The 14,665-nt window shown below is 41.9% G+C and overlaps 1 protein-coding gene across 4 annotated transcripts in view; it reads right to left on the reverse strand.

Moving 5' to 3' along the window:
• ARMC2 (armadillo repeat containing 2) overlaps positions 1-14,665 on the reverse strand; it is a 120,967-nt gene that overhangs the window by 38,635 nt on the left and 67,667 nt on the right. For all 4 annotated transcript variants that reach the window (XR_009354511.1, XM_059176929.1, XM_059176930.1 and 1 more), the window contains one exon: positions 1,338-1,483. Coding sequence is in view for 3 of the 4 variants with exons in the window: in XM_059176929.1 (XP_059032912.1) it covers positions 1,338-1,483 (146 nt within the window). In the remaining variant the exon portion in view is untranslated. The remainder of the gene's footprint in view (positions 1-1,337; positions 1,484-14,665) is intronic.

Below are 14,665 nucleotides of genomic sequence, written 5' to 3' on the forward strand. Positions count from 1 at the left end.
AGGGAAGAATTGGATCTTAAAGGAGAAAAGGGGTGAGGGATTCATCTTATCTTTTTTTTTTTTTTTTTAAGATTTTATTTATTTATTTGACAGACTGAGATCACAGAGAATCAGGCGGAGAGAAAGGAGGAAGCAGGCTCCCTGCTGAGCAGAGAGCCTGATGCGGGGCCTGATTCCAGAACCCTGGGATCATGACCTGAGCCGAAGGCAGAGGCTTTAACCCACTGAGCCATCCAGGCACCCCGGGATTCATCTTATCTTATAGCAAGCAAGTCTTATAGCAAGACTTCAATCTATAACAGTAGAGACAGTGCAGTACTGATCTGAGGATGGGCCAGAATGCCCATAAACAGGCCTACAAGTATATGGAATCTTGTGTTTGAATAACTAAGCTCTTAGAATCACCGGTGGGGCGGGGGAGGAGTTGGGGAGAATGGTATATTTGATAAAAGGTGCTGGGACAACTGACTAGCCATATGGGAAAAAAATTAAATTGAATCCCTGCACGCCACCAGATATAAAACGAAAATGTAGGATTTTATAGTGTTTCAAAATGGGAGTGCTACGTACCCAGAAGGGAAAGCACAGGGCTAAAGAGATCACATCTGGACTCCCATCCTCATCTCAGGGTCAGTTACCGATGGATCTTCAGAGAATGTTCTATTTTACTAAACAACTACAGTGAAGTTTAAAAAGGCCCAGGTCTCTTGAGAATGATAATTATGTAAAAACATGGGCAGGGAGCAGTGAGAGAGGAAATATAAATGCATAATTTAAAGACAGTTCTGAAATTTAACATCTTGCTTTGAAGCGACCTGGATGCCGACGGTCCTCACTTCTGGCTTGAAGTGTAAACATGACAAGTGAGTATATGAGCCCAAATTCAGTCGCACAAGTGAAATCAAATGATCAGGTCAGATCAGACTTTCTAAGCAATGCTGCCCTTTCTGAATTATAGTCCTTAAGTGCTATTTCCAAGTATACTAGAAAGTTCATCATGTTTTGTAATATAGTTCTTGATCTCCAATAAGCTAAGAGGAATTTTTGTTTATCCTGTAAAAAACCCCAGGATAACTCACAACTCACCAAAGAACTAAGGTGACTTACAATGGATGAGTTTAGAATCACATTAGGAATAAACGGGAAATGGGGTCATTAGTTTTACATCATTTATTTTGAACATGGACCACTAGATTTTTTTTTTTTTTTTTTGCTGGGGGAAGTAAGAAGCAAAAATAGGATTCCTTGCAAGCTGCACACACACAAATATTAAAGATAACCCCAAATTTAAGCCTTAGCATTTGTTTAAGGTTACTTCATTTTCCTAGTCCACCTACCTGAATATTCTGGCAATATTGGTGCAGACATCCTTGTCAGCCATGTACTGTCCCATCACCGAGCAGAGCTGGGGAAGGGCCCCGATGCTCAGCAACTTACTTCTTGCTGGTGGTGAATCAACCAAGTTTCTCAGTGTAGCCGTCATCTAGGACAAAAGCGTGTTTGCGCCATTTTGGTTTTTTAATTGGAAAATACAGTAACACAAATCCGTACCACAAAATTCATCCTACAAGCTTCATTAAATCAGTAGTAAAACCAAGCAAGCCCCTGTTAGGCATCTCCTACCAGACAACATGGGCCTGAGGACAAATGGCATGAATTAAAAAAAAAAAAAGATTGCAAAGAAAGCCTACTTTGGTTCTAAGGCAAAGAATAGAGAAGTTCATATTAATAAGCAATTAGTACACCAAAACCCTAGGGTTAAGTAATCATCATCTGGGTGTGTTAGCTGTCTCTCATAAGACTTTCACTTTACCCTGAGACATGACACATCAGTTCCACAGATTAGAAACCTCTCATTCTATAGGTTTAAGAGTAGCATCAAATAATGTTCTGGCCAAAGGATATTTTTTAAAAGATTTTATTTATTTTATTTGTCAGAGAGAGAGAGAGCGCAAACAGGGGGAGCAGCAGGCAGAAGGAGAAGCAGTATCCCCACCTAGCAGGGAGCCCGGTGTGGGACTCTATCCGGGGACCCTGGGATCATGACCTGAGCTGGAGGCAGATGCTTAATGGACAGAGCCACCCAGGCATCCCTGGCCAAAGGAGATTTAAGACTGTTAGTTTCAGTCTTCTTGGAAGATCCAAGAGACAAGTACTGATTTCTTGAAATTTTGTCTTTTTTTTAAAAAATTATTTATTTATTTATTTGAGAGAAAGAGAATGAACAGGGAAGGGGGCAGAGGGAAAAGGAGAAGCAGAAGCAGATTCCCCACTGGGCCAGGAGCCCGACATGGACTAGATGCCAGGACCCCAGGATTATGATCTGAGCCAAAGGCAGACGATTAACAAACTGAACCACCCAGGCACCCCCAAATTTGTCTTATTTTGTAAAAAATGCTCAGGAAAGCTATCTTTGTCTGAAAGTGGAGAAGAGAATGGGGCGCCTGGGAGGTTCAGTCAGTTAAGCATCTGCCTCTTGGTTTTGTCTCAGGTAATGACCTCAGAGTCATGAGATCAAGCCCCATGTGGGGTTCCACACTCAGCTCAGTGGGGAGCCTGCTGGAGATTTTCTCTCTCTGCCCATTCCCCTGCTTTCTCCCTGTCTCTCTGAAATAAGTAAACAGGTTGCCTGGGTGGCTCAGTCCGTAAGCATCTGTCTTTGGCTCAGGTCATGACCCCAGGGTTCTGGGATTAAGCCCTGCATTGGGTTCCCTATTCTCCCTCTCCCTCTGCCTGTCTCTCCCCCTGCTTGTGTGATCTCTCTCTCTCTCTGTCAAATAAATAAATAAATAAATACATCTTTAAAAATAAATAAATAAAATAAGTAAACAAATCTGTGAAAAAAAGTAGAGAACAATCCCATAAATCCAATTTACTAAAGGTAAAGGTCAGAAAAACCAATGCTTCAGTTCTCTAATACTTTCGACACTTAGTGTGCTCTTTCCTCATGGAACAGGATGAGGCAGGCTCTTGGTGAAGAAGAGTCCGCTCAGGGGTGTCTGGGTGGCTCAGTGGGTTAAAGCCTCTGCCTTTGGCTCTGGTCATGATCCCAGGGTCCTGGGATCGAGTCTGCATGGGGCTCTCTGCTCAGCAGGGAGCCTACTTCCTCCTCTCTCTCTTTCTGCCTGCCTCTCTGCCTACTTATGAGCCCTGTCAAATAAATAAATAAAATCTAAAAAAAAAAATTTTTTTTAAATCTGAAAAAAAAAAAGAGAGAGTCAGCTCAGGAGCTGGACACCTGGTCAAACCCCAGCCCCAGCATCTACTAGCCTCGATTAGCAAGTGAACCTCCCAGGGAACCGTTTTCTCCTCAGAAAAGTGGGCATGGTGCCAGCTCCCTGGAGTTGTGAGGATTCGACAAGACGAGATGTGGGAAGGGCATTGCCAATCCCCATCACCTAACAGGAGTCAAACATCATCAAGGCTCCCCTCTCGGTGTTGTGCGACTTTACACCCAAAATGCAGAAGAGGGATCACGGGCCTTCGAGTCAGATGACAGAGATTCGAGTCTTAAATCTCTCTCTGGTGACGTGACTGCGGCCCCCACTCAGCGTTCCTCTTCTCCCACTTTCTCACCTGTGAAAAGCAGCTACGGTCTCTGCTCCCCTCCTGGTGTGGTTGTGAGTAGACAATGGAAACATGTAACAATGTCTCTGTGTACTGTAAAGCCTTATGTAAATATAAAGCTTCATTATGGCCATCATTAATCAACTTTAAAAACAATTAAGATACATATGTTTGATTACTTTTCCTTTGTCACCACAGCAAGATAAATATAACTGACTCCCTTAAAAGCAGAGAAAATAAAAATAATGCTTCAAGTAAATGTGTTCGGGTCTTTTGAAGTCAGTTCCATTATATAGCAATTCAGTAAATTACTCCCGAAAGCTTCAGCATCCAAAATATCGGAGGGGAAAACAAACTTCTCGAGCATTCTACTTGACTGTGGGTCTAAAGCACGGTTTCCCAGCTAAGGAATGGTCTTCTGGGAAGGCTAATACGTCATTTTAGGCTTTTCAGGCCATCGCCACCATAACGTGGAAAATTCTCATCATCTGACCCTGGCTCTACCTGTTCTCCTTCTCTAGAGATAGCCTGGTGGTCAAGTGCAACTGGATTACATCAATCCCAGGAATGACTCACAAGTGTCCGCACCAGGAGTCCAAAGAGCCCAGATGCCCGCGTGAATCCTGACCTGAAGTCAGGCAGCCGGAGGCCGTGCAATACCCATTCGAACCACCACACACAGAAACCCGCCCTCTTCCCTGGTTCCCACGGCTTCACGGATTGGGGACTTCAATCTACAACCATCCTTTTGCTCCCCACAGTCTGGCAAGGCACCATCTCAGCAAAAGGGATGGTAGTGCTCTCAGGAGGTTTTATTTTCTTGTTTCGACCTCGGTTTTTTCCTCTCTTTCTACTATTTTTCTCATCTCATTACAAAAAGTTAAAACAGGGCGCCTGGGTGGCTCAGTCGGTTAAGCACCTGCCTTTGGCTCAGGTCATGATCCCAGGGTCCTGGGATCAAGTCCTGCTGCCGGCTCCCTGCTCTGTGGGGTGTTTGCTTCTCTCTCTCCAACTGCCCTTCTCCGCTTGTGTTCTCTCTGTCAAATAAATAAATAAAATCTTAAAAAAAAAATAAAGAAGAAGAAGAAAAAGAGGAGGAAGAGGAAAGGAAGGGACTAAGGGAGCAGAAAAGAACTTTCTCCTTTAAGAAGCCTCTGGCAAGAAAGGGCGGGTGTGGGGGGTGGGGGGCGGGTGTTGGTTAGAAGAGGCCTGAGCTTAAAGCCCTGAGGGCTGGGGATCAGGAGGAGGTCACCAGGCTGAGGCAGCCTAGCAGGCTCCCCATTTTGAGAGGCGGGCTGAGAGCCAGGAATCTCACTGCGGGGGTGGACGGGAGGGGGGTTCTGACTGCCAAGCACAGACAAGGGGCTGTTTCTGGGAAAAATGTATAAAGATCGGTAGGAGGAGAGTCTCGTTAAATACTGTGGTAACAGTAAAGACGAATTTCTAGTCAACCCACTTAACTTGCAACCTTGCTCCCACTTTTAACAGAGATACATTTGCGGAAATCACAAATGAGTTTTCCTGCCCTCCCCCTCCCCGCCAGGAAAGCCCACCCACTGGGCCTGCCCCCAAAGCAGGAGTTCACCAAAGTCCAAGCTTTAAGCTTGCAGAAGTGGACAGGGCTCTTAACTTTCCATTAGAATTTATATGGTTTCTAACTCTGCTTAGTTATGTACTTTTCTGTTTTACTGTCTATAAACTTTTAAATCGTCTCAAATCCTTTAGGACCGAAGAAGAAATGCAGGTTAGATGATTTTATCGATGTCTGTTGAGCTTCCAAAGGGCTCTCTGGAGCAGTTTCCACGTGTCATCCCACCAAGAAAGAAAAAACAGAAAAGCATGTTTCTGGGGCCCCTGGGTGGCTCAGTGGGTTAAAGCCTCTGCCTTTGGCTCAGATAGTGATCCCAGGGTCCTGGGGTTGAGCTCCCCTCTGCTCAGTGGGGAGCCTGCTTTCTCCTCTCTCTCTCTGCCTGATTGTGATCTCTGTCTGTCAAATAAATAAATAAAAATCTTAAAAAAAAAAAAAAAAGAAAAAGAAAAAGAATAAGCATGTCTCTTTTTATTTCCCATCTCCTAATGCGTGACTGCGTGGGGCAGCGAGGCGAGTAGAGGGAAGAAGAGAAAAGAAAATACCGAACTGATCATTTACAAAGATGGCTGATGGGAATTTTTGTGTCCTTGCTTCTTAGCAGCTGTTAGAAGATGTCTGAGGCATCACCCTTCATTTTCGGTATAAGCCAAGAAAGAAGCATTGTGGTGGGATTCTGGTTATTAATCTGCTCCTGAAAACAGACCAAGCTACACTGTAGAACTTTATGGTGCTCATCTTTTTGCTGAGGCAGCTTCTTCTTTCTGGGTCCCCAAATTTCCTTGGTCACAAGAGGTACTGGGCCCCACCTTCTTTTTTTTTTTTTTTTAAAGATTTTATTTATTTATTTGTCAGAGAGAGAGAGGGAGAGAGAGCGAGTACAGGCGGACAGAATGGTAGGCAGAGGGAGAAGCAGGCTCCCTGCTGAGCAAGGAGCCCGATGCGGGACTCGATCCCAGGACGCTGGGATCATGACCTGAGCCGAAGGCAGCTGCTTAACCAACTGAGCCACCCAGGCGTCCCTGGGCCCCACCTTCAATCAGAATTTCTAAGCAAAAATGTCCGAAGAGTTTGACAAAAACCCTAGCGTTGAAAGTTCTCACTGCATCCTCAACACTGGGAGATGCATTATAAAGGGAAGAATTATACTGAGAAGTGATTAGATAATTCATCAAGGCTTTTATAATTTATAAACATCATTTTAGTATAGCAAAATTAGAATTAAAAAGCATCTGGGTTTTTTTTTTTTTCAGATTGATTATAGGCATTTAGTTATTGATCTCTGATTGTGTTTTCAACTATTAATTAAAAAACCTGGGGTGTCTGGGCGGCTCAGTCATTAAGCGTCTGCCTTTGGCTCAGGTCATGATCCCAGGGTCCTGGGATCCAGCCCTGAGTCGGGCTCCCTGCCTGTTTCTCCCTTTCCTACTCGCCCTGCTTGTGTTCCCTCTCTTGCTGTCTCTCTCTGCCAAATAAGCAAATAAATCCTTAAAAAAAAAGAAAAAGAAAAAGAAAAGAAAAACCTTAGCAGATGCAAGAAATCGTTGTCTTAAAATATGAGACCCTCCTGATCGATATCATGAGACTTAAGGATGGCAAAACAAGCCCGGCAGCTGGGGCCCCATTCCGGCATGTTCTACTGCAGTGGGATGGGTGCAAGGCAGGATGGGCGCAAAGTGGTTGATTTGAGCCTCTGCACACTGCTCATTTCCAGAGTGGCTGGCCCTCTCTCTTCCCTTTGCATTTTTCCTCTGTCAGAATCCTCAGTCTCCAGGGAGCCCACCAGCTTCTGCCCTAGAAGGCATTCAGCCACCAGAGCTGCCCCAGAGCACTAAGGGCTTGGAGCTCACAGCTCACCTTAGACTCCTCGCAGTCTTTTTTGGCTAGCCTAAGAACGTCACCATCAATCATGATATTGTTCCTTGGAGAAACATTTTCCCAATTTCAGAAAACCAGCTTTCAAAGAAACCTCTGGAACATAGTGCAATTAAAAACCGCACCATCAATAGTCTGCAAGTTATTATGTTTTCCTTTCCCAAAATCAGCACGAGGATTCAGTTTTATTTACTTTTATACATTGAATGTGATTATGGAAAGAATTTGAGCCGCTTTATGGTTTATAGAGCTACCCTGTAAACTTGATCTCATTTGCTCCCTAAATCAGGGCCATGAGGCAGACAAGAAAGGTATTACGAGTCCCACTTTTCAGATGAGGAAACCGAGTCTCAGAAAGTCCACCAGCCACCAGGTAGGTGGGCATTCTAAGCTCTGATTGATTCCTTGTCTCTTGTCTCCTCCGTTCCACTTGGCTGTCTCTAAAAGCATTCACTTTATTTCTCAATCATCTGGAACATCCATAACCAAAATCCCTCGAGCTTTATCTCAACCTCACTGCCAACTGCAAAATGCTTCACTTCCCACTGATGATGTGAAAGAATGAATACAGCCACCAGAGACCGCAAACAGTGTCAAATGATTTAAGAACCAAAGCCACACCATTTTCCAACCTCAGCAAAACCATCTCCCTCTATTAATAAAAGTGCACTCATTTTCTGGATCTGTGCCCATGTGCGACCACATATATGCCCAAACCAGAGCCTCTGTGGTAACTGGAGGAGTTTCGTATTGTCTCATGGATGGTTCATACAGTTCTGGCTGAGACGAGAGGCAGCAACGACAAGATGCCACCGTACCCAGGAAATTCCTAAGCTAGCACCCTAAATTCCTAAGCAATTTATTGGAGTTAAGATCTATGCATATGAAATTAATATTAACTCATAATCCTTTATAATGCTTGGCGCCTGGCCGTGGAGCCCATTTGGCACCTTCCTACTATGGGGTCCTACTTCCGCAGGAAATGGTTCTGTCCTCCTCAGACCCCCAGAGCCCTATTCTGGGACTCTCTTCCATACTTGCCTCTGTTCGTTACTCTCCAGCTCCTGCGGGAGGGAAATGAGTCTGAGAAAGATAATATAATACCGAGAACTACCAAGTACTAACACCGATTTTCTCCGATTCCACGTTAAAGTCACTGACATTTCTTTATTGCCACAACTAATTCGTCTACAACGAAGAGACGAGGTTGAACGGTCATGACAGCAATTAAGAAGAAAATGTCTCTCCCTGGAAACAACAGGCATAGGAAAATTTACTTCCCAATGCTTGAGGCTCCTTGTGAAGAGATATTCTTAATCATGATACTCCTGGCCACCATCGTTCCTCACTTCCTGACTGCGGAGTATGAGGTTCTCTTCCTTGCTCCTCCTGGGGCAGAAGCATCTTGTGATGGGGGGGGGGGGCATGTCTAATCCAGGGGTTCAGGATGAGAATGGCAGCCTGCTTCCTCTATAAATTACAGCTTTCAATGTGGTGATCATCTTCTCCCCCACCCATTTGCCTTTGTTTCTCTCTTATTTCCAAGTTCAAAACCCAAGGCATTACATTATATGTCTGGGGTGTCTGAGTCTCCCCAGATCTTTAGATATGCCATCCCTAGAAAGTTCGAGGGGAACATGAGTTACCTGTTCACAGGCCCTTCCCAGGAAGGGGAGGAGACGTGGAGAGGAAGAGCCAGAGCTCTGATTGCCTACTCTCTCATGCTAGCTGGGTGAGGAAGTTCTTAGCTATAGAACTATACCGCTATTCCTTCCAGAAAAGAAGCTTCCTACTTAGCCAATAGCCGTCCCCTGCCCACTAACAAGTGTATCATTACAAAATTAGCAAGCCTAAGAACCAATACCAAAGATTAGGACCAAGAAAGTTGTATCCCATCTCAAAAACAATATACTATAAGCAAAATGAGCCAGAAATAGTACTCTAGTCAGCAACATTGTACAATTTGCTGGTTTTAATAATGTGCTGTAGTTATGTAAGATGTCACCATTGGGAGAAACTGGATGATGGGGACACAGGACCTTTCTGTACTATTTTTGCAACATCTTGTGAACCTATACTTAGTTCAAAATAAAAGTTACAAAAAAAAAAAAAAAAGGCCAGACACAAAAAAGCACACACTGTATGTTCCATTTATTTTAAATTCCAGAACAGGCAGCACTTATCTATGGTAAAAGGAATAAAAAAAAAAAAAAAAAAAAAAAAAGTTTCCCTTTGTGGGGAAGGAGAGTGGGAATTAATTGGAAAGAGGAGGAAGGAAATTTCTGGAGTGATAGAACTCTTCTGCATTTTGATAGGGGTGTGGATTACATAGCTGGATGTTTTTGTCAAAACTCATCAAACATATAAGACCTGGGCATTTCACTGTATTAGAAAGTATATGCAATTAAAACAACAAGAAAATAAATGACCTCATTTCCTATTCAAACAAAATCTTCAAAAAAGATGCTTTAAAAATATTTTTTGTTTATTTTTTAAAGTTTTTTTTTTTTTTTATTTGAGAGAGAGAAAAAAAAAAAAACAAGCAGGGAGAGGGGAAGATGGAGAAGCAGGCTCTTTGCTGATGCGGGGCTCAATTCTGGGACCCTGGGATCATGACCTGAGCTGAAGGCAGATGCTTAACCAACTGAGCCAGCCAGGTGCCCCTAATTTTTTTTCTGCTTAATCATCAAATCTCCAATAAAATTAGAAGAATTTAAGAAATATTTTTAAAAAAGAATTTAAGAAATATAACTATGGGAATATTTGCTTTCATAGGTATGCAATTTATTTCCTCCAACAGCCAGAGAAAGTTTCCATCAGGTAGAAGTTATTGCCTTGGTTCTGATTTTATGGTCTGAGAGGTAGGCTTCCCATAGGCAAGGGTAAGCCAGAGAAAGGGAGTTAACATACTTTCCTACTTAAGTCTGCACACTCATAATAATTAACTACCTAAATATGTATTAATCTCTACATTTTAAAACTACAAAATGTAACTAAAGAAAGATTTAAACTGTACAGTTGTTAATTACTAATATAAGGTATATCACTGCTTCATTGAATCTCCAGACTTTAGTCAAAGGCATCTCTTAAATTTCCCAGAATCTTGGGGCACCTGGGTGGCTCAGTGGGCTAAAGCCTCTGGGTCCTCGGATTGAGCCCTGCATCAGGCTCTCTGATCAGCGGGAAGCCTGCTTCCCTCTCTCTCTCTCTGCCTGCCTCTTTGCATGCTTGTGATCTCTGTCTGTCAAATAAATAAATAAAATCTTTAAAAAAAATTTTTTCCCAGAATCTTGAAGCGGGAACAGTTGGCTCTGAGACTTGGGCTCCATTAAGTACCCAGAATCCCAAGCTGCTGATACAATACCCCCTTCCAATTTTAGTTTCTATTCAGTATGGTTCTCCACATACATTGTCAAAGACAGAAAAATGAAAAAGATCCTACATTTGAGATTCACCTCTAACTCTGTCACCTTAATTTCTTGTGCTTAACTTTTTTTCTCCTCAGAAGAAATGGCTCTTTGAAGCTTCAGGTTTTGGTAACTCTGATCTTACTTTGTTTAATACAAATTTCTGCTGAATGCCAGCTTGTACCAGCTGTGGGCCATGTCCTATTCTGTAGTGCTTTCATAGGTCAGTTCATTTAATTTTCCCAACTACTCATGAAGATGGTCCTTCATCTGGGTGACTCAGTAAAGTCAGCTCAGGTCATGATCCCAGGGTCCTGGAATCAAGTCTACCTCAGGTCAGGTCATGATCCCAGGGTCCTGGAATCAAGTCTACCTCTGCCCTTGCTCCCTGTGTGTGCTCTCTATCTCTGTTAAATAAATAAATGAAATCTTAAAAAAAAAAAAAAAAAAAAAAAAAAAGATGGGTCCTCTTTTTTTTTTTTTTTTAAGAGATATTTATTCTAATATATTTGAGACATGTACCATTACTTTATGTAAACATTGATATGTTTTTTTTTTTAATTTTTATTTTTTATAAACATATATTTTTTATATACATATATTTTTATCCCCAGGTCTGTGAATCACCAGGTTTACACACTTCACAGCACTCACCAAATCACATACCCTCCCCAATGTCCATAATCCCACCCCCTTCTCCCCAACCCCCTCCCCCCGGCAACCCTCAGTTTGTTTTGTGAGATTAAGAGTCACTTATGGTTTGTCTCCCTCCCAATCCCATCTTGTTTCATTTATTCTTCTACCCACTTAAGCCTCCATGTTGCATCACCACTTCCTCATATCAGGGAGATCATATGATAGTTGTCTTTCTCTGCTTGACTTATTTCGCTAAGCATGATACGCTCTAGTTCCATCCATGTTGTTGCAAATGGCAAGATTTCATTTCTTTTGATGGCTGCATAGTATTCCATTGTGTATATATACCACATCTTCTTGATCCATTCATCTGTTGATGGACATCTAGGTTCTTTCCATAGTTTGGCTATTGTGGACATTGCTGCTATAAACATTCGGGTGCATGTGCCCCTTTGGATCACTACATTTGTATCTTTAGGGTAAATACCCAATAGTGCAATTGCTGGGTCATAGGGCAGTTCTATTTTCAACATTTTGAGGAACCTCCATGCTGTTTTCCAGAGTGGCTGCACCAGCTTGCATTCCCACCAACAGTGTAGGAGGGTTCCCCTTTCTCCGCATCCTCGCCAGCATCTGTCATTTCCTGACTTGTTGATTTTAGCCATTCTGACTGGTGTGAGGTGATATCTCATTGTGGTTTTGATTTGTATTTCCCTGATGCCAAGTGATATGGAGCACTTTTTCATGTGTCTGTTGGCCATCTGGATGTCTTCTTTGCAGAAATGTCTGTTCATGTCTTCTGCCCATTTCTTGATTGGATTATTTGTTCTTTGGGTGTTGAGTTTGCTAAGTTCTTTATAGATTCTGGACACTAGTCCTTTATCTGATATGTCGTTTGCAAATATCTTCTCCCATTCTGTCAGTTGTCTTTTGATTTTGTTAACTGTTTCCTTTGCTGTGCAAAAGCTTTTGATCTTGATGAAATCCCAGTAGTTCATTTTTTCCCTTGCTTCCCTTGCCTTTTGCGTTGTTCCTAGGAAGATGTTGCTGCGGCAGAGGTCGAAGAGGTTGCTGCCCGTGTTCTCCTCAAGGATTTTGATGGATTCCTTTCGTACATTGAGGTCCTTCATCCATTTTGAGTCTATTTTTGTGTGTGGTGTAAGGAAATGGTCCAATTTCATTTTTCTGCATGTGGCTGTCCAATTTTCCCAGCACCATTTATTGAAAAGGCTGTCTTTTTTCCATTGGACATTCTTTCCTGCTTTGTCGAAGATTAGTTGACCATAGAGTTGAGGGTCTATTTCTGGGCTCTCTATTCTGTTCCATTGATCTATGTGTCTGTTTTTGTGCCAGTACCATGCTGTCTTGAGGATGACAGCTTTGTAATAGAGCTTGAAGTCCGGAATTGTGATGCCACCAACGTTGGCTTTCTTTTTCAATATCCCTTTGGCTATTCGAGGTCTTTTCTGGTTCCATATAAATTTTAGAATTATTTGTTCCATTTCTTTGAAAAAGATGGATGGTACTTTGATAGGAATTGCATTAAATGTGTAGATTGCTTTAGGTAGCATAGACATTTTCACAATATTTATTCTTCCAATCCAGGAGCATGGAACATTTTTCCATTTCTTTGTGTCTTCCTCAATTTCTTTCATGAGTACTTTATAGTTTTCTGAGTATAGATTCTGTGTCTCTTTGGTTAGGTTTATTCCTAGGTATCTTATGGTTTTGGATGCAATTGTAAATGGGATTGACTCCTTAATATCTCTTTCTTCTGTCTTGCTGTTGGTGTAGAGAAATGCAACTGATTTCTGTGCATTGATTTTATATCCTGACACTTTACTGAATTCCTGTATAAGTTCTAGCAGTTTTGGAGTGGAGTCTTTTGGGTTTTCCACATATAGTATCATATCATCTGCGAAGAGTGATAATTTGACTTCTTCTTTGCCGATTTGGATGCCTTTAATTTCCTTTTGTTGTCTGATTGCTGAGGCTAGGACCTCTAGTACGATGTTGAATAGCAGTGGTGATAATGGACATCCCTGCCGTGTTCCTGACCTTAGCGGAAAAGCTTTCAGTTTTTCTCCATTGAGAATGATATTTGCGGTGGGTTTTTCATAGATGGCTTTGATGATATTGAGGTATGTGCCCTCTATCCCTACACTTTGAAGAGTTTTGATCAGGAAGGGATGTTGTACTTTGTCAAATGCTTTTTCAGCATCTATTGAGAGTATCATATGGTTCTTGTTCTTACTTTTATTGATGTGTTGTATCACATTGACTGATTTGCGGATGTTGAACCAACCTTGCAGCCCTGGAATAAATCCCACTTGGTCGTGGTGAATAATCTTTTTAATGTACTGTTGAATCCGATTGGCTAGTATTTTGTTGAGTATTTTCACATCTGTGTTCATCAAGGATATCGGTCTATAGCTCTCTTTTTTGGTGGGATCCTTGTCTGGTTTTGGGATCAAGGTGATGCTGGCCTCATAAAATGAGTTTGGAAGTTTTCCTTCCATTTCTATTTTTTGGAACAGTTTCAGGAGAATAGGAATTAGTTCTTCTTTAAGTGTTTGGTAGAATTCCCCCGGGAAGCCGTCTGGCCCTGGGCTTTTGTTTGTTTGGAGATTTTTAATGACTGTTTCAATCTCCTTACTGGTTATGGGTCTGTTCAGGCTTTCTATTTCTTCATGGTTCAGTTGTGGTAGTTTATATGTTTCTAGGAATGCATCCATTTCTTCCAGATTGTCAAATTTATTGCCGTAGAGTTGCTCATAGTATGTTCTTATAATAGTTTGTATTTCCTTGGTGTTAGTTGTGATCTCTCCTCTTTCATTCATGATTTTATTTATTTGGGTCCTTTCTCTTTTCTTTTTGATAAGTCGGGCCAGGGGTTTATCAATTTTATTAATTCTTTCAAAGAACCAGCTCCTAGTTTCGTTGATTTGTTCTATTGTTTTTTTGGTTTCTATTTCATTGATTTCTGCTCTGATCTTTATGATTTCTCTTCTCCTGCTGGGCTTAGGGTTTCTTTCTTGTTCCTTCTCCAGCTCCTTTAGGTGTAGGGTTAGGTTGTGTACCTGAGACCTTTCTTGTTTCTTGAGAAAGGCTTGTACCGCTATATATTTTCCTCTCAGGACTGCCTTTGTTGTGTCCCACAGATTTTGAACCGTTGTATTTTCATTATCATTTGTTTCCATGATTTTTTTCAATTCTTCTTTAATTTCCCGGTTGACCCATTCATTCTTTAGAAGGATACTGTTTAGTCTCCATGTATTTGGGTTCTTTCCAAACTTCCTTTTGTGGTTGAGTTCTAGCTTTAGAGCATTGTGGTCTGAAAATATGCAGGGAATGATCCCAATCTTTTGATACCGGTTGAGTCCTGATTTAGGACCGAGGATGTGATCTATTCTGGAGAATGTACCATGTGCACTAGAGAAGAATGTGTATTCTGTTGCTTTGGGATGAAATATTCTGAATATATCTGTGATGTCCATCTGGTCCAGTGTGTCATTTAAGGCCTTTATTTCCTTGCTGATCTTTTGCTTGGATGACCTGTCCATTTCAGTGAGGGGAATATTAAAGTCCCCTA

This window comes from Mustela lutreola, chromosome 6 (assembly GCF_030435805.1).
Source record: "Mustela lutreola isolate mMusLut2 chromosome 6, mMusLut2.pri, whole genome shotgun sequence".
In the NCBI taxonomy this organism is placed as follows: domain Eukaryota; kingdom Metazoa; phylum Chordata; class Mammalia; order Carnivora; family Mustelidae; genus Mustela; species Mustela lutreola.